The sequence below is a fragment of the Hyperoodon ampullatus genome, assembly GCF_949752795.1.
Source record: "Hyperoodon ampullatus genome assembly, chromosome: 11".
In the NCBI taxonomy this organism is placed as follows: domain Eukaryota; kingdom Metazoa; phylum Chordata; class Mammalia; order Artiodactyla; family Ziphiidae; genus Hyperoodon; species Hyperoodon ampullatus.
Genome location: NC_136924.1, coordinates 72,006,185 through 72,026,660, shown reverse-complemented (window position 1 = coordinate 72,026,660; position 20,476 = coordinate 72,006,185). Strand labels below are relative to the sequence as shown.

The window sequence follows — 20,476 nt, the reverse complement described above, 5'->3', positions numbered from 1 at the left end:
GTGAAGTCGAAATTGTGATTCTCATTTGATAATCAAGAAAAGTCAGGCTTGAAAAGTCCCCGATTACTGGAGACATGAGACAGGTACTTTTCCTGACTCTACAGTGTGACTTCAGCCCATGCACCTCTCACTGTGAACCAAAAGCTACGACTCTGGGGCTGAAAAATCCTCATGCATTTGAAGTTCAAACCATATGAGGCTATGAGCCCTCTTTTATTTAGAGTTTGGATCAGGTGGGACCAGGAACCCTCTTGTATCTGGGGTCCAGACCATGTGGCGCAGGAACCAGCTGGCAGGAGCCTGCCCAGCAGCTACATTCTGTCTAGGCCAGATTTTACATTTGCCCCCAGCAACCCAGTAATTCTACATTGTGATCCCTATAAACGGGGTTCTTGGCATCCTTGGCCAAAGTGAACTGCTGGGGAAAAGGTCACCGGAAAAGTCTTACTCATTGATTTAGAACATCTTCCCCCATCAAAATCCTGCCCATAAGACTAGCCCCTCCTTCCACTACCCGTATGCCGTTTCCCCAGGACCTTTAAAAAACCCTTGGCCTCTGCAACATCAAATAGGAGTTCTCCACTGGAAAACTTCTGCTGAAAACATGGCATTTGGATTGGGGTTTTTTTTTTTTTTTTTTTTAATTCCCCTGGGAACCTGCTCATTTTTCATTCTGGAACTGTTGTCTGGAGCCAGTTATCTTTAGGTGGCTTTTCGGTGACCTTTGAATAGGATTTAAACAAGGGATGCAAGATTTCCTATCTGTTGGAACATTTCAGTTACTTTTCTATGGCTGTTCTCTGGAGAGGGTGAAAAATCGATGCCCTCTCTAGGGACAGGCCACAGAACATCATCACAGGATGGAGCTTAACTCTGAAATAGCCAGGAGAATTTGAGGAGCAATCTGGTTTGATGAGAAAACTCCTGGAAGGTTTGGGTGACTTGCCCAGTACTCTCAGGGAGCTGTTGCATCTGTGGGAGAGTGAACAGATGGGCCCCTCATCTGGCTAGAAATTTACCCAGCTTTCTGTATTTGAGAAGCATAAAGAAGCTGCAGGCAGGATGCAAGGATACCTGAAGAAATTAGAGTAACCATGCCTAGGAAGGTGGATGGAGAGCTCTACATTATCCAGAAACAAGGCTTGAATTAGCATTTTGCATTTCTAAGTTTGAATAAGAAAAATCAAGCAGCTGCCGGCCATGGTGGATCCATGCAAAAGATAAGAAGGCAGTAGAGGTTTGGTTTATATGATGGCTGCATGCCCGGTGCGGTGCTACCACAGCATGCCCAGGGGGTTACGATCTGTGGGACACGGCCAAGTGACGTCATCGTCCACTGAAGGACCCTCACAGCCCATGACGGAGCTGAGGCCAGACGTCCCTGAAAGGACCAGCAGGCTCCACGGGACACAGAGGACCAGCTCTCATCGTGTGGCTGTGAAAGGCAAAGGCAGCAACCGGAGCAGGGGAGAAAGCCACAGGCACCTCCTGTCCGGGCAGCATAAACCCCTGGAGTGTAGGGACAATAGAGGGAGGGGAGCCTCGAGACGGAATCTTGGATCCTTGCCAAGCTGATGCCTGTGAGTAAAAGAGATATGACTTGGTACCCTGTATTTGGGGCACTATTCTCACTGCCTACATTAAGTATTTATAGTGGCTAATAGCACTGGCATGGAGGATTCTCCTTTCCCCGAATAAGTGTCACAGCGTTTACTCTGGAGATTCAGAAGTTCAGGCCTTCAGGCTCAGAAGCCTCAGTTTGTTCTCAACTTGATCAGGTCTCTAAGCTCAAAACATGATATGTCCCATGATATATAAGACAAAGAATGAGGGGGGCTGACCAGTTGGGCATCGTATAATGCTGCCGAAAGACTTCTAAAATGATTTTCCTGAATTTCAAAGATCTACTGGGAACTTGCTAATTGGAAGCAAGTGCTAGGGAAGCTCAACTTTCTACCTTCCTGCTGCCCTGGAGAAATCCTCTAAAGCAGGGGTCCCCAAACCCCGAGCTGCGGACCGGTAAGGTCCACGGCCTGTTAGGGACCAGGCCGCACAGCAGGAGGTGAGCGGCAGGCATGCAATCAAAGCCTCATCTGCAGCTCCCCATCGCTCCCCATCGCTCGCATGAGCACCTAAACCACCCTCCCCACCTGCCATGCATGGAAAAACTGTCTTCCACGAAACCGGTCCCTGATGCCAGAAGGGTTGGGGAGCGCTGCTCTAAAGCCCTGCTTCTCCGAGTCCCTCCCATGAGCCAGCAGCATCGGCATCGCCTGGGAGCTTGTTAGGAATGCAGAATCTCAGCCCCTACCTCAGGCGTACTGAACCAGAATCTGCACTTTACCAAGATCCCCATGTTACATGTGTGCACATCTGAGTTGAGAAGGATTGAGCTGAACGAAGCAATGAGCACACCAGCGGGCTCTTGTAGGTGCTGCCACATGGCACGGCTTCCCCAGGCCTGGAGCCTTGGTCCTCTGAGACACAATTGCCCCTAAAACTGAAGGGACCTGCATCTCATCTCCACCAGAGAGACAATGGCATCTCTTCCCAGCAGCACCTGTATGACCCTACCTAACACTGCATGAAACATTATGTCAAGAGGGAAGAAATAAATTCCCAGAGCCTATCATTGCCCTTCTATGAGAGAGAAACTAATTTTGTAGGGCTACTGCAAGGCTGGGAAAAATCCATGATTTAATGGCAGCGACAGGCCCCGAACTGGCTCACTTGGTCTGGAGTGATGGGCCCACACGTGACAGTCCCCGGAGTCTTCCAGCGCCTGTGTGCACTTTCTCTTCTTGGTCGGTGGCAATGAGGGTCTAAAATTAAGAACCCAAAATAAGGTTAGGATTCTTCTTTTCTCTCCACATCATAGTTAGTCTAATTTAATTTCCCAGGACTCTGCTCTGGGCCTTTTCCTAAGACTAATTCTAGTTAGTTAAGGTTCCTTGAGTCCTACTAGTCTGCAACACCAGGTGGATACATGCAGTGGACAGAGCAAGCTCCTATTCTATGAGCCCTACTAGTCTGAAACTTAGTTTTTCACTATCCAGTGGATCTGGGATTCACCTATTTGAAAAATAAACTGACAACATTTCCAAAGGCAGAGGACTCATTGAGACAAAGGCAGAAGATACTTAAAATTTAAGGGTATATTTTATACCTGAAAATGTTTTTCACATAGAATTTTATCACAGTTTTTGATGGCCTTTACTCTTTTTGCCATCCTCTAGATCCAGAAGGAGGAACGGAAGAGAGGGAAGGCGGAGAGGAAGGGAAAGAGAAGAAAAGAATATTAATTAAGACAGTTGACAGATATTTTTCAGGGAGCTCATTCACAAATCACTTGAGTGGTCTAGCTGAGGCTGCAAATGCAAACAGTGCTTTCTCCAGCACCCAGAATCTCCCTATACATTTCTGACATTTTAGCTTTCCACTGAATGAGGACCTTGGGTTCAGTGGATTGTTGATTAAAAGTTGGTTTGAAGCCAAGGGCACTGGGGGTCTGATATACGTCTCAACACTGCCATCTCCTGGAGAGGACTCCACAGTTCACTCTTTACCAGCACTGCGGGGTAGAGGGGCTGGCTGGTCTCTCATAACTAAATATCTTTCCCTTTACCCAGGACTGTGGCACAGAGGCTGCAGATGGTAAGAACAATCAGTTCCCAGATGGGAGGACACAGACTGGTCCAGAGGGGTCCTGAGATGACGGGCGTCTGGGTAGCAGTTGTGAAAGGCACTGTGGGAATGCACAGAGTCGCTCATTTCAGACAAGCCCTGCGGCAGGTGTGCAGGCAGCATCCCAGGAGCAGCTGCCGAGTGGAGGAAAGCAGCTGGCGTCCCCCCGGCGGCAGGTGTCAGAGTCGGGCAGCACGCACCTGGGGAAACACACAAGTGAGAAAGGCCCCTCTTTCTCACCATGCAGAGTCCAAAAGAAGAGAAGCAAGTGCCAGACGTGCGGGAGGGAGGTGGGTCCCACTCACCTTTGACCTGTGGAGGAGAGCAGTAGTCTGACGCAGAATAGGGTGGGGTATCTGGGAGCTGGCGTTGCCTGAGGATTAGAGATTTTGTTTGTAACTTATTCCATCATTATATATTTTTTTCACAAACTGGTAGCAGCCCTCCGTGTACAGCACCCCTAGGGAGGGTTCCAGGTGCTCCTGGGGGCCAAAGCCCACCAGAACATTCCCAGTGTCGTGTTGAGTGAGCTCTGAGTCAAAGAGACCTGGGTTTGAGTCCCAGCTCTTCCACTTCCTAGCTGTGTATCCATGAACAAGTACTTAACCTCTCCAGGCCTCCGTTTCCTCACCTATAAAATGAGAATAATCATTATGCCTTCCTCATAGCATCATAGTGAGAATTACATGAGTTACTGTGTATAAAGCCCATAACATACATCCCCAAACACAGTGAGTGCTCAACAAAGCTTAATTAACATTACTGTGGCTTCTTAACATTCTCAAAGCACTTACGCCAGAGAGATGGTTGGGCTAAAGCAGTATAAATTGTCACCACTAAAGCAATGGTTTTCCATCTGTGCTCTGGGGAATCTCCAAGCTCTTGGAAGGAGCTCAGGTGTTTCACAAAAGAAAAATTTTAAATGCCTGGGGGAGATATTTTACAACTTTTTTCTGTTTTATATATTGAGGTGCAAGTAAAATTTCATTTAAAAAAATGAGTACCATCACTAAGAAAAGTGTGAAAATGTCTGTTCAAAAAACCCCTACCTTTTCTGTTCAAAAAGTTTCTTATGGCTCAGAAACTCTGTGGTTCTAAGTTATATATAATGACCACCATCCTCCACTTGATTCTCTTGCTAGAGAGTAAGCTATCATTATTTTTCTTGGTTCATTAAGATTTCAACATCATGCAATGAAAAGAGAAATCTGTTTTTATTATTTACTAGAAAACTTATGTTTTCTCCTCAAATTGGTCCTTTATAGTTTATTCACTTTTTATTAATAAGGGAATAGAAAACATACATTTCCCTTCCTCCAAAAAACTCCACCGAAAAAACTCCGCCGAAATGAAACTCCAAAAACTCCACCGAAAGAAAAGTGAAGGAATAAAGAGGCATAAACAAAAAAAAAAGACATAGAGTACATGAATAGAGACTACAACAGACTGTATTTCAGTAACAGTATGGCAGACAGAAATAGGATGGATGGTAACTGAATTAACAGAAGGGGAAAGCTGCCTGGGGATGGCAAAGGGGATGTAGGAACCAACAAGACATTGTCCAATGTGAAAACAACTCCAGAAAAGCCCAAGACATTGGCATCACCAGCAGTTTCTGAATTCAGGGGTAAGGTAGAGCTAAAAGTGAAAGAATTGATTGACAGTTTAATTAAAGAACAGCTGGACCCTTAGATCAACTTCTCCCACCTGTATAGTCAGGCAACTACCTCTATCATCCCAACAGAAATTGGAAAGTTTTATTCTCTGGAGAAACAGATCCAGGGAGATTGTAGAGCTATTGGGCAAAAAATGGAAGGACCTATTGAGCACATCCAGGTGAACAAAGCTCCCAAGATGCGGTGCAGGATTTACAGAGCTCATGGTTGGATCAATCCATACATGAGCTCTCCCTTCCACCTTGAGATGATCCTTACTGAAAAAGAACAGATTGTTCCTAAACCAGAAGAAGAGGTTGCCCAGAAGAAAAGACATCCTAGAAGAGACTGAAGAAACGAAAACTTAGGGCCCGGGAATAAATGCTGCAAAAAAATAAACGCAAACAAAAGCAGAGAAAAAAAAAAAACTCAAGAAAGAAAATATAATCGTAGTAAATTATATGTGAACACACAGTGATAGTAATGTAATCCCTGACTATAAACCTAACCAAAAATTCTTATACAATTTCATGATATTGGGAGGCTGGGGATAGAAGTGGGTGTCGGATATGATATAAGAAAGTTAAATCCTCCTGGAAGATGATAGTAAGTTCTTAAGATGTATAAAGCAAGAACAGAAATATAAAACATTATTCAGACAAAAGGTGGTTGAAACATCTAAAAGAGTTGGAAAGTATCTGCCTCTGGGAGAGCCAAACTTGGGGACATGGGGAGGAGTGGGGCAAAGGATTACTGGTTTTCATTGTAAGCCGTATATATGGCACCATTCAACTTCGTATCACTCTACATGTATAAATCTACAAATGAGGACTTCCCACGGCACAGTGGTTAAGAATCCGCCTGCCAATGCAGGGGACATGGGTTCGATCCCTGGTCCAGGAAGATCCCACATGCTGTGGAGCAACTAAGCTCGTGCACCACAACTACTGAGCCTGCACTCTAGAGCCCACGAGCCACAACTACTGAGCCTGCGCACCACAACTACTAAAGCCCGCATGCCTAGAGCCCGTGCTCCGCAACAAGAGAAGCCACCGCGATGAGAAGTCTGCGCACCGCAACGAAGAGTAGCCCCTGCTTGCCGCAACTAGAGAAAGCCCGCACGCAGCAACGAAGACCCAACGCAGCCAAAAATAAATTAATTTTTTTAATTTAAAAATTAAATTTTGTGATTGACTCTGTGATCTCACAATTCTACATTCAAGGTTCAAGGCAGTTGTTTACTTTCCTTTACATTTGCGGCACCACTGAATTCAATAATGTTAATGAAAACTGAAAATCACAAGCAAATTATCAATACACTCGAGAAATATGGCATGGTACATCACAGACTGGAATGCATGCTTCACCCAGCAGGTCCTTGTGGAGAACCAAAGGTTCTGTGTTGAGTGGCAGCAGCATGTGTTGGTGGTTTTAAAATGAGAATTTAAAAGTTTTAATACTTTCCTTACAGTTTACTCTCCCTTCCCAAACTCACTCTGGCTACTCCTTTATTTCATTGCATTTCATGTTCAATGCATTTTACTGTATTGGGAGAAATGTTGCATTCCTTTTCAGAAAATTTCACGTAAGATTTAATGATAGCTACCTTCAAAACTAAGCAAATTGGGGGGTGGGCTGTGACGGGGCGGGGGAGAGGCATGGACGTGTATACACTGCCGGGCGTGGGGTGGATGGATGGTGGGGGGTGGCCGCGTGGCGCGGGGGGGGGATCGGCTCGGTGCTTTGTGCCCGCCTGGAGGGGTGGGATGGGGAGGGTGTGAGGGAGGGAGACGCAGGAGGGAGGGGATGTGGGAACAGATGTATATGTATGACTGATTCACTTTGTTGTAAAGCAGAGACTAATAAGAAAAAAAAAACTAAGCAAATTGTTTAAAACAAGGGCTATGATTAACTTTAAGAAAAGCACTGTTGTCTGAGACTGTTTCTAAGCAGTTAACTCCTCCCGACTCACAATCATGATGTCGGCAAGGCACATTAGACTGTTTTGGGCCTTCAGTGCTCTGAATTTTCCTATTATGCTGAAGGGATTTCCATGAAGGGACCTAGAAATTGACAGAACCAATGGTCAGTCCTTGAGGGGCTGTCTCTATCTCTACCTTCTACAGGAAATGTTTATAAAAATCAAGAAATTCTTATAAAATGATTTTATAAAATGAATAATTTGCTTTCTAAATCCCTTCCTCTCAGACACATAACTTGCTTTTGTTTTTTGGAGGATGAATGGCAAACTGTGGTCTCCTGGGGGTTGAATGCCATGCAAACCAAAAGGAGTGCAAAATAGACTTTTCTCTCCAGCTGGTTGAGGTTAGCACATCCATGACATCTGCATGCTGCAACCAAAGCAGCCAGGATTTCTTTCAGATTGCAGCCAGGCTTGATCAAGGATTTATTGAGTGCCTAGTACATGCTCATAACTCTACTAAACACTAGGCAGGACTGCAGGACTCACAGTATTTAGACACAGGGCTTCCCGTGAACACCCATCTGGGACTATTCACAACTCAACAGTTCAATCCTCAGTTTTCTCCAATGACTCCCCCGGGGTCTTCACATACAAATTACACCTCCTCTAAAGCTCTATTGCACAGTGATATCATCTCAGCACATGGCCTGGTACAGAGTTATTACTTAATAAGTATGAATTACTGCTTTTTACCTGACATATGGCCATAAATATGTTGTTTATATAACTTCATATATCAAGAGAGGGCATTCCTGACTACCCATCTAACAGGGTAGCCTTCTCCCACCCCTCACTTTCTACTCCCCTGCCTTACATTTATTTTTCTTCATCTTACTGAATGACTTTATACTATACGCCATTGTCTTTCTCTTCCCACTGGAGTCACATCACAACAACGGAGCACCAAGAGTGAAGGGATGGGAGTGGCTCTCCCCAGGAGCAGGTGATAAGGAAATGCATTGCCTGCTGAGAACTTAAAAACAATACTTAAATCCACAGAAAGTCAATCTGCTATTTATCATTATTACCACACACCACCAACTCAAAGAAAAATGCCTGGGTGCCCTGCAGGGCAGGCTGCTTTCCACCATATTGCCCTTGGCAAACTATTAGCAGGAACTTCATCTGTTTTGTTCAGTGTTGTGCCCCATCACCCAATTACAGCATAAAAATAATTGTTACTGAAAGTATTTTCTCCAGTTTTTCATGTGTATGACTCATGTCCTCCCACGCATTCACTTAAGAGCATGTCTTAATACTGTGTGTGTGTGTGTGTGTGTGTGTGTATCTCCTGCATAGTGCCCACTGGTGAGCACGTAGTAGGCACTTGATAAATACTTGACCAAGCTTGCATAGGGTTTGTACCCACTACCCGGAAGTTGGGATGGGAAAGGGCCTTGGCAGAAATGTCATCAGTGAATAAAGTAGCCCAAGAAAATCATTTCATGACAGGGCAGTGGAAGCAAGAAAAGCAAGTTGCCATCCCTCCCCTTCGACTCTATCTTGGCCAACTGCAAGAACCCTGACCCTCTCACCACTCTCCCCTCCTGCTTTAGAAATAGACAGCCTTTATGGTGGACCTACTCTGGTCTAGGCACTGAGCTAACTCTTGCAGGTGTTGCTTCATCTAATCTCTGCTACCACCATGTGAAAAGGTACTATTACTGCCCCTACACCACAGGCAATGAAACTGAGCCTTGATGAGGTTAAGTAACATACCCGAGATTATTCATCTGGCATCTAGTCAAACTGGAGTAAAGTGATCTATCACCACAGTTTATGCTCTAAAGAACACAATGTTTTCAATACAGATATTTAAATATCCTAATCAAATTAATTACTATAAGTTATTTCATTTTCTACAAAATCTTTAGAATCTAGAAGTCACTGGTAATGTTTTCGCCCAGGATTCTGTTTACCTTTTCTCCTGCTGCATCCGTTTGAACCCAGAAATCAAACCGGTCAATGAACTCAGCCTTTAACAACCTCATCTCCTACAATTATGTGGATTACCTCACTCCCTTTCGCAACATCACGGTAAAGAGTTTATCAGCCCCACTCTACTGGTGGCAGAAGTAAAACATGTAGCTGGTCATTGACGCCTAACTCATTTTTCCTTCCAACCTCAGTAAGATATGTCCTAAGTGAAACCCAGAATATTAGGTGCTTAAGCTCAACCATTAGAATGAAATGAAATGAAACCCGGAGTTGATTCCTCACGGACCTAATATGTCTCTAGGTTCCCCTCCTATGAAGTCACCCATTCGAACTTGTGATTAGCTGTCACCTCAGTGTCTTCAGCTAGCTCCCTCTTTCCCCATCTGCAGCACCTCAAGGCCAGCCTAAAGCTCGGTATACTGTCTACCCACACTGAACACACTCAAACCAACGGTATGACTTGGTCCAGGTCTTGGGAGGTGGTCGGGAAGGAGGCATATGCACGTGACCTAAAGTAGGGCTTCTCAAACTGTAATATGCCTGTGAATCCCATGGGGATCCTGTTAAAAATGCAGATTCTGGGGCTTCCCTGGTGGCGCAGTGGTGGAGAGTCCGCCTGCCAATTCAGGGGACACAGGTTCGTGCCCCGGTCTGGGAAGATCCCACATGCCACGGAGCGGCTGTGTCCGTGAGCCATGGCCGCTGAGCCTGCGCGTCCGGAGCCTGTGCTCCGCAACGGGAGAGGCCACAACAGTGAGAGGCCCGCGTACCGCAAAATAAATAAATAAATAAATAAAATAAATAAAAATGCTGATTCTGATTCAGCATTTTGGGGGCGGGGCCTGAGGTGCTACCGTCCTAGCTCCCAGGCAATGCTGCTGCTGCTGCTGCTACAACCTGGCCTGCACTTTGAGTAAAGGAAGGAAACAGGTGAATCTCTGGGCATTTTTGAATGAAACAAACCTGTCTTGAAGATTCACTGGTGACTTTTCCAGAGCTTTCCTTCTTCTACACACACACACGGACACACACAGACACAGACACACAGACACACACTGACACACACAGACACACACACAGACACACACACAGACACACACACAAACACACACAGACACACACAGACACACAGACACACACACACACATTTCTTGTCCTTTTTTACCACAACCTCCAGGAATTTATGCTTTCCCCTAAATCTCTAGCCTCCCGCCCTCCAGGCGGCACTCCATACCTGGACATTTCCCGGTGTGTCCAGCCCCCACAGCTCACCTGTGTGCCTAGTAGGTAACAGGCTGGCTAAGCTAGGGGATCAGAGAGAACTTCTGCTTGCTCCTACTCCCCCTGGGAAGACAGCTGCCCTGGACTCCACCACACAAGGAAATACAGGGTTAAGAGCAACTGTCAGAAATCTTCCCGTCCTGATGGAACTGCCCCCAGTTCAACATACCAATTAGATTCACACGGAAGGATGAGAATGTCCTGAGCAGCACATCCCAGTGCTCATACGTGGGTACATGCTCCCAAAAGGGGCCCATGGCCACATAAGTTTGAGAACACTGCCTAACGTTTCCCCTTCCCAGTTGCACATTAGCACATCAAAGGCCCTGAGAAGTCCTGCAGTAAAGAAGTACATTTAATTTTGTTTAAGCCAGTGAGTCACATACTTATTTATTACTGATCATGGAACTTGTTTTCCCACAGCATCTCAGGGGACCAGTTTTCCATAGAGCATTTAGGGACATCTGTTTCACAGAGCCAATAATTCCATTTTTTAATATCTTTGAGATTTGAAAATCTGCCTATGAGATTCAAATTTGCTCCTAGAAATTTTACAGCCTAATGTTCTCTTAAATTGCTTAAAGGGTTGTCATTGATACTTTTAAAAGTCACAATTCACGGGCAATATAGTAGAGAGGAAGTAACTCAGGCTTTGTAGTAAATTCATTTTTGAATCCCAACTCTGCTATTTATTAGCTGGGAGCCCTGGCAAGAAAACCTGCATCCCAGCGCTGTTGTGAGGAATGCAACTAACCTGCACAAAGAGAGCCTGATATTTAGAAATACTCAACACTTGGGGTATTTGAATACATTGTACAGATGCAATGATCATTGGACCAGCCCAACAAATCCATGGTCACGGACTGGGACTGTTTCCACTTGTTCTCTCTTGGATTTCTATTGCAGCTCCACTTAACTGCATGCGCCTGAGCCATTTTTATCAGGCAATAGCAGCTTATCTGATCATAGGACTTTTCTTTAACGGGCTTGAGCTCTGACAATCTTTGCAAACTATGGCTCAGGATCCATTCTGAGTCACACCTTTTGGCAGATAAATGTAGACCCACCCTGAGAGTCCCAGAGTCTAAAACATCCCCTAAAACATCAATTAATCCAAAAGACAAATGTAGAAGAAAGGGCAGGTGTTCTAGAGCCAGGCACATTTTAATCCCAGCTTTGCCACTTATTGACATATGAAGACTTACTTAACCTCTTTGCACTGCAGCCTCTTCATGTGTAAAATATGGATAATACTGTGCCTATTTGGAAGAGTTGATAAGAGAATGAAATGTGTAAAATCAAATATGCAATTAAATGAGTAAATATGTAAAATGCAAAGAACAATGCCTAATACTTGGTAAATACTCAACAGTATTAACTCCTTCCTCTACCTCACTTACAAATGCCACACACCCACTTCCAAGGGTAGAGAGTGAATCTGATTGGGCAAACCATGTCGGAATCTCAGTAGCAATCGCCTATAGGGAGATACCTCTGGTCTTGCTGGAAGGACCATTATTATCACGGAGACTAAGATCATATGATAGATTTCTGAACTCCCAGGTAGAAGGACAGCTCTTCGAATAAGACTTAAGACTTGTTCACTTTTCCCCGCAAACAGCTAAAGTACTTTATGCCAGTTATAAAAGTGCTCCAGATGATTAAACAGAACCCTGATGGAATCAGGTCTACCTTCTTTTGAGGAAAAGTCTTGTAGGGGACAGAAACTGACAACTTCTGGCAGGTTTTTTGTAGGCAGAAATGGTAAGGATACACCCATTGCCCACCCTTCTCACAGGAATTCATGGCAGCTGCGTGGATGGATTGAGAGGAATATGAAGGCAGGCACAAGGGCGATTAGTGTCTGGGTTCAGCCCATGCAGTGCCTGGAGCAGAAGAGCCAGCTCAGAGTGTGGGCTCAGACATGTGGCAACCCACCAGTTGTGTGTGTGTGTGTGTGTGTGTGTGTGTGTGTGTGTGTTTAACTAGCTTGCAAAATGTTGAGCCTCCCTTCTTCCCCACGGTCATTTTGGCAAGGATGCTTTTGTTGGCAAAGAGCAGCAAGAGCCAGGTACCAAAATACCTGCAAATAGGTTTCCCCATTACTACTGAGATGCACATCTTGTTCCACTCTCTGTCTTTCATGAGGCAGAGAAGGAAGGGCATTTACAGAAATGTCAAGGTAGGCTCAATAACAGAATGGAGATGACAGAAGAGGGTCAGTGAACTTAAAGACAAATCAATAGAAATTATCCAGTATAAACAACAGAGAGGAAAAAAAAAAGATTGAAAAAATTAACTGAGCCTCTGGGACCTGTCTACCATATCAAAGATCTAACAGTTGTATCATTGGAGTCCTAGACAGAGGAAAGAAAGATGTTGGTACAGAAACATAAATGTGAAGAAATAATGGCTAAAAACTTCCTAGAGGTAGCAAAAAACCCCAAAATTTACAGATTAAAAAACTGAGCAAGGGGACCCTGGGAAGATGGCGGAAGAGTAAGACGCGGAGATCACCTTCCTCCCCACAGATACATCAGAAATTCATCTACACGTGGAACAACTCCTACAGAACACCTACTGAACGCTGACAGAAGACCTCAGACCCCCCAAAAGGCAAGAAACTCCCCACATACCTGGGTAGGGCAAAAGAAAAAAGAATAAACAGAGACAAAAGGATAGGGACGGGACCTGCACCAGTGGGAGGGAGCCGTGAAGGAGGAAAGGTTTCCACACACTACAAGCCCCTTCGCGGGCGGAGACTGCAGGTGGCGGAGGGGGAAAGCTTCGGAGTAGCGGAGGAGAGCACAGCAACAGGGGTGTGGAGGGCAAAGCGGAGAGATTCCGGCACAGAGGATCGCAAAGCGGAGAGATTCCGGCACAGAGGATCGGTGCCCTCAGGCACACACCAGCCCGAGAGGCTTGTCTGCTCGGCCGCCGGGGCGGGCGGGGCTGGGAGCTGAGGTTCGGGTATCGGGTTTCAGTCGGAGCGCAGGGAGAGGACTGGGGCTGGCGGCAGGAAGAGAGCCTGAAGGGGTTAGTGCACCACGGCTAGCCCGGAGGGAGTCCGGGGAAAGGGTCTGGAGCTGCCGAAGAGTCAAGAGGCTTTTTCTTCCCTTTTGTTTCCTGGTGCGCGAGGAGAGGGCATTAAGAGGGCTGCTTTGGGAAGCGCCGGAGACGGGCGCGAGCCGCGGCTAAAGGCGCGGACCCCGGAGACGGGTGTGGGACGCTGGGGCTGCTGCTGCTGCTGCCGCCGCCGCGGGGCCTGTGTGCGAGCGCGGGTCACTGTCCGCCCCGCCTTCCGGTGGGCCTGTGCACCCTGCCACTGCCGGGGTCCCGGAACCCGGGGACGGCTTTCCCGGGAAAGCGCACGGAGCGCCTCGGTCTGGTGCAACGTCACGCTGGCCTCTGCCGCCGCAGGCCCGCCCCACACTGCGCGCCCCTCCCTCCCCTCTGCCTGAGTGAGCCAGAGCCCCCGAATCAGCGGCTCCTTTAAACCCGTCCTGTCTGAGCGAAGAACGGACGCCCTCCGGCGACCTACGCGCAGGGGCGGGGCCAGGTCCAAGGCTGAGACCCGGGAGCTGTGAGAGCAGAGAACAGACAGGGAAATCTCTCTGTGCAGCCTCGGAGGCAGCGGATTAAAGCTCCACGGTCCCCTTGATGTGCCCTGCGTCTGTGGAGTGCATGAATGGACAGCGAATCATCCCAAATTGAGGAAGTGGACTTTGAGGACAAGATTTAAGACTTTCGCCCCTTTTCCTCTTTTTACAACGAATTATCCCAAATTAAGGAGGTGGACTTAGAGAGCAAGATTTCAGACTTCTCGCCCTTTTCCTCTTTTTACAACGAAGTATCCCAAATTGAGGAGGTGGACTTGGAGAGCAAGATTTTTGATTTTTTCCCCTGCTCTCTTTTCGTGAATGTGTATGTGTATTCTTCTGTGTAAGATTCTCTCTGTATAGCTTTGCTTCCACCATATGTCCCAGGGTTCTATCTGTCCGTTTTTTTTTCAATAATTACTTTTTAATTTTAATAACGCTACTATATTTCATACTTTATTCTATTTTACTTTACCTGCTCTTTCTTTTTTTCCTACCTTCCCTTCCTGCATCCCTCCCTCCGCCCCTCCTTTCCTTCTTTCTTTCTTTCTTTCCTTCCTCCCTCCCTCCCTTCTCCCTTTCACTCTTTTTCTTTCCTTCCTCCCTCCCTCCCTCCTGTCTTTCTTTCCTTCCTCCCTCCCTCCCACCCCTCTTCCTTTCACTTTCTTTTTCTTTCCTTCCTCCCTCCCTCCTGTCTTTCTTGCTTTCTTTCTTTCTTTCCTTCCTCTCTCCCTCCCTTCTTCCATTCACTCTTCCTTTTTCTTTCATTCCTCCCTCTCTCTCTCTCTTTCTTTCTTGCCATCCTTCCTCCCTCCCTCCCTCCTTTCTCTCTTTCTTCCTTCCTTCCTTTCTTTCCTTCTTCCTTTCTTTCTCTCTCTCTTTCTTTCTTCTACTAATTCTTTCTTTCTACTTTTTCTACCTTTTATTCTGAGCTGGGTAGATGAAAGGCTCTTGGTGCTGCAGCCAGGAGTCAGTGCTGTGCCTCTGAAGTGGGAGAGCCAACTTCAGGTCACGGGGCCACAAGAGACCTCCCAGCTCCACATAATATCAAGCAGCGAAAATCTCCCAGAGATCTCCATCTCAACACCAGCACCCAGCTTCAGTCAACGACCAGCAAACTACAGTGCTGGTCACCCTATGCCAAGCAACTAGCAAGGCAGGAACACAATGACACCCATTAGCAGAGAGGCTGCCTAAAATCATAAAAAGTCCGCAGACACCCCAAAACACACCACCAGACGTGGACCTGCCCACCAGAAAGACAAGATCCAGCCTCATCCACCAGAACACAGGCACTAGTCCCCTCCACCAGGAAGCCTACACAACCCACTAAACAAACCTTAGCCACTGGGGACAGACACCAAAAACAACGGGAACTACGAACCTGCAGCCTGCAAAAAGGAGACCCCAAACACAGTAACATAAGCAAAATGAGAAGACAGAAAAACACACAGCAGGTGAAGGAGCAAGATAAAAACCCACCAGACCTAACAAATGAAGAGGAAATAGGCAGTCTACCTGAAAAAGAATTCAGAATAATGATAGTAAAGCTGATCCAAGATTCTATTTCCAAGATCCAAAATCTTGGAAATAGAATAGACAAAATGCAAGAAACCGTTAACAAGGACCTAGAAGAACTAAAGATGAATCAAGCATCGATTAAAGACACAATAAATGAAATGAAAAATACTCTAGATGGGATCAATAGCAGAATAACTGAGGCAGAAGAACGGATAAGTGAGGTGGAAGATAAAATAGTGGAAATAACTGATGCAGAGCAAAATAAAGAAAAAAGAATGAAAAGAACAGAGGACAGTCTCAGAGACCTCTGGGACAACATTAAACGCACCAACATTCGAATTATAGGGGTTCCAGAAGAAGAAGAGAAAAAGAAAGGGACTGAGAAAATATTTGAAGAGATTATAGTTGAAAACTTCCCTAATATCGGAAAGGAAATAGTTAATCAAGTCCAGGAGGCACAGAGAGTCCCATACAAAATAAATCCAAGGAGAAATATGCCAAGACACATATTAATCAAACTGTCAAAAATTAAACACAAAGAAATCATATTAAAAGCAGCCAGGGAAAAAAAACAAATAACACACAAGGGAATCCCCATCAGGTTAACAGCTGATCTCTCAGCAGAAACTCTACAAGCCAGAAGGGAGTGGCAGGGCATAATTAAAGTGATGAAGGAGAGAAAGCTGCAACCAAGATTACTCTACCCAGCAAGGATCTCATTCAGATTTGATGGAGAAATTAAAACATTTACAGACAAGCAAAAGCTGAGAGAGTTCAGCACCACCAAACCAGCTTTACAACAAATGCTAAAGGAACTTCTCTAGGCAAGAAACACAACAGAAGGAATATACCTACAATAACGAACCCAAAGCAATTAAGGAAATGGGAATAGGAACATACATATCAATAATTACCTTAAATGTAAATGGACTAAATGCTCCCACCAAAAGACACAGATTGGCTGAATGGATACAAAAACAAGACCCATATATATGCTGTCTACAAGAGACCCACTTCAGACCTAGAGACACATACAGATTGAAAGTAAGGGGATGGAAAAAGATATTCCATGCAAATGGGAATCCAAAGAAAGCTGGAGTAGCAATTCTTATATCAGACAAAATAGACTTTAAAATAAAGACTATTAGAAGAGACAAAGAAGGACACTACATAATGAAAAAGGGATCGATCCAAGAAGAAGATATAACAATTGTAAATATTTATGCACCCAACATAGGAGCACCTCAATACATAAGGCAAATACTAACAGCCATAAAAGGGGAAATCGACAGTAACACAATCATAGTAGGGGACTTTAACACCCCACTTTCACCAATGGACAGATCATCCAAAATGAAAATAAATAAGGAAACACAAGCTTTAAATGATACATTAAACAAGATGGACTTAATTGATATTTATAGGACATTCCATCCAAAAACAACAGAATACACATTTTTCTCAAGTGCTCATGGAACATTCTCCAGGATAGATCATATCTTGGGTCACAAATCAAGCCTTGGTAAATTTAAGAAAATTGAAATTGTATCAAGTATCTTTTCCGACGACAATGCTATGAGACTAGACATCAATTACAGGAAAAGATCTGTAAAAAATACAAACACATGGAGGCTAAACAATACACTACTCAATAACGAAGTGATCACTGAAGAAATCAAAGAGGAAATTAAAAAATACCCAGAAACAAATGACAATGGAGACACGACGACCCAAAACCTATGGGACGCAGCAAAAGCAGTTCTAAGGGAGAAGTTTATAGCAATACAATCCCACCTTAAGAAACAGGAAACATCTCGAGCAAACAACCTGACCCTGCACCTAAAGCAATTAGAGAAAGAAGAACAAAAAACCCCCAAAGCCAGCAGAAGGAAAGAAATCATAAAGATCAGATCAGAAATAAATGAAAAAGAAATGAAGGAAATGATAGCAAAGAACAATAAAACTAAAAGCTGGTTCTTTGAGAAGATAAACAAAATAGACAAACCATTAGCCAGACTCATAAAGAAAAACAGGGAGAAGACTCAAATCAATAGAATTAGAAATGAAAAAGGAGAAGTAACAACTGACACTGCAGAAATACAAAAGATCATGAGAGATTACTACAAGCAACTCTATGCCAATAAAATGGACAACCTGGAAGAAATGGACAAATTCTTAGAAATGCACAACCTGCCAAGACTGAATCAGGAAGAAATAGAAAATATGAATAGACCAATCACAAGCACTGAAATTGAAACTGTGATTAAAAATCTTCCAACAAACAAAAGCCCAGGACCAGATGGCTTCACAGGCGAATTCTATCAAACATTTAGAGAAGAGCTAACACTCATCCTTCTCAAACTCTTCCAAACAATTTCAGAGGAAGGAACACTCCCAAACTCATTCTATGAGGCCACCATCACCTTGATACCAAAACCAGGCAAGGATGTCACAAAGAAAGAAAACTACAGGCCAATATTACTGATGAACATAGATGCAAAAATCCTCAACAAAATAGCAGCAAACAGAATCCAACAGCACATTAAAAGGATCATACACCATGATCAAGTGGGGTTTATTCCAGGAATGCAAGGATTCTTCAATATACGCAAATCAATCAATGTGATACACCATATTAACAAGTTGAAGGAGAAAAACCATATGATCATCTCAATAGATGCAGAGAAAGCTTTCGATAAAATTCAACACCCATTTATGATAAAAACCCTGCAGAAAGTAGGCATAGAGGGAACTTTCCTCAACATAATAAAGGCCATATATGACAAACCCACAGCCAACATTGTCCTCAATGGTGAAAAACTGAAACCATTTCCACTAAGATCAGGAACAGGACAAGGCTGCCCACTCTCACCACTCTTATTCAACTTAGTTTTGGAAGTTTTAGCCACAGCAATCAGAGAAGAAAAGGAAATAAAAGGAATCCAAATTGGAAAAGAAGAAGTAAAGCTGTCACTGTTTGCAGATGACGTGATACTATACATAGAGAATCCTAAAGATGCTACCAGAAAACTACTAGAGCTAATCAATGAATTTGGTAAAGTAGCAGAATACAAAATTAATGCACAGAAATCTCTGGCATTCCTGTACACTAATGATGAAAAATCTGAAAATGAAATCAAGAAAACACTCCCATTTACCATTGCAACAAAAAGAATAAAATATCTAGGAATAAACCTACCTAAGGAGACAAAAGACCTGTATGCAGAAAATTATAAGACACTGATGAAAGAAATTAAGGATGATACAAATAGATGGAGAGATATACCATGCTCCTGGATTGGAAGAATCAATATTGTGAAAATGACTCTACTACCCAAAGCAATCTACAGATTCAATGCAATCCCTATCAAACTACCACTGGCATTTTTCACAGAACGAGAACAAAAAATTTCAAAATTTGTTTGGAAAAACAAAAGACCCCGAATAGCCAAAGCAATCTTGAGAACGAAAAACGGAGCTGGAGGAATCAGACTCCCTGACTTCAGACTATACTATAAAGCTACAGTAATCAAGACAGTGTGGTACTGGCACAAAAACAGAAAGACAGATCAATGGAACAGGATAGAAAGCCCAGAGATAAACGCACGCACATATGGTCAACTTATCTTTGATAAAGGAGGCAGGAATGTACAGTGGAGAAAGGACAGTCTCTTCAATAAGTGGTGCTGGGAAAACTGGACAGGGACATGTAAAAGTATGAGATTAGATCATTCCCTAACACCATACACAAAAATAAGCTCAAAATGGATTAAAGACCTAAATGTAAGGCCAGAAACTATCAAACTCTTAGAGGAAAACATAGGCAGAACACTCTATGACATAAATCACAGCAAGATCCTTTTTGACCCACCTCCTAGAGAAATGGAAATAAAAACAAAGGTAAACAAATGGGACCTAATGAAACTTCAAAGCTTTTGCACAGCAAAGGAAACCATAAAGAAGACCAAAAGACAACCCTCAGAATGGGAGAAAATATTTACAAATGAAGCAACTGACAAAGGATTAATATCCAAAATTTACAAGCAGCTCATGCAGCTCAATAGCAAAAAAACAAACAACCCAATCCAAAAATGGGCAGAAGACTTAAATAGGCATTTCTCCAAAGAAGGTATACAGACTGCCAACAAACACATGAAAGAATGCTCAACATCATTAATCATTAGAGAAATGCAAATCAAAACTACAATGAGATATCATCTCACACCAGTCAGAATGGCCATCATCAAGAAATCTAGAAACTATAAATGCTGGAGAGGGTGTGGAGAAAAGGGAACACTCTTGCACTGCTGGTGGGAATGTGAATTGGTACAGTCACTATGGAGAACAGTATGGAGGTTCCTTAAAAAACTAAACATAGAACTACCATATGATCCAGCAATCCCACTACTAGGCATATACCCTGAGAAAACCATAATTCAAAAAGAGACATGTACCAAAATGTTCATTGCAGCTCTATTCACAATAGCCCAGAGCTGGAAACAACCTAAGTGTCCATCATCGGATGAATGGATAAAGAAGATGTGGCACATATATACAATGGAATATTGCTCAGCCATAAAAAGAAACGAAACCGAGCTATTTTTAATGAGGTGGATAGACCTAGAGTCTGTCATACAGAGTGAAGTAAGTCAGAAAGAGAAAGACAAATACCGTATGCTAACACATATATATGGAATTAAAAAAAAAATGTCATGAAGAACCTTGGGGTAAAACGGGAATAAAGACACAGACCTACTTGAGAATGGACTTGAGGATATGGGGAGGGTGAAGGGTAAGCTGTGACAAAACGAAAG

The 20,476-nt window shown here is 44.1% G+C and overlaps 1 protein-coding gene across 2 annotated transcripts in view; it reads right to left on the bottom strand.

Moving 5' to 3' along the window:
* Positions 1-20,476, bottom strand: part of MYRFL (myelin regulatory factor like) — a gene marked incomplete at both ends in the record, with an annotated part of 126,537 nt that overhangs the window by 68,560 nt on the left and 37,501 nt on the right. For both annotated transcript variants that reach the window (XM_079714869.1, XM_079714870.1), the window contains 3 exons: positions 2,731-2,822; positions 3,626-3,884; positions 3,990-4,057. In XM_079714869.1, the coding sequence (XP_079570995.1) occupies positions 2,731-2,822; positions 3,626-3,884; positions 3,990-4,057 (419 nt within the window). The remainder of the gene's footprint in view (positions 1-2,730; positions 2,823-3,625; positions 3,885-3,989; positions 4,058-20,476) is intronic.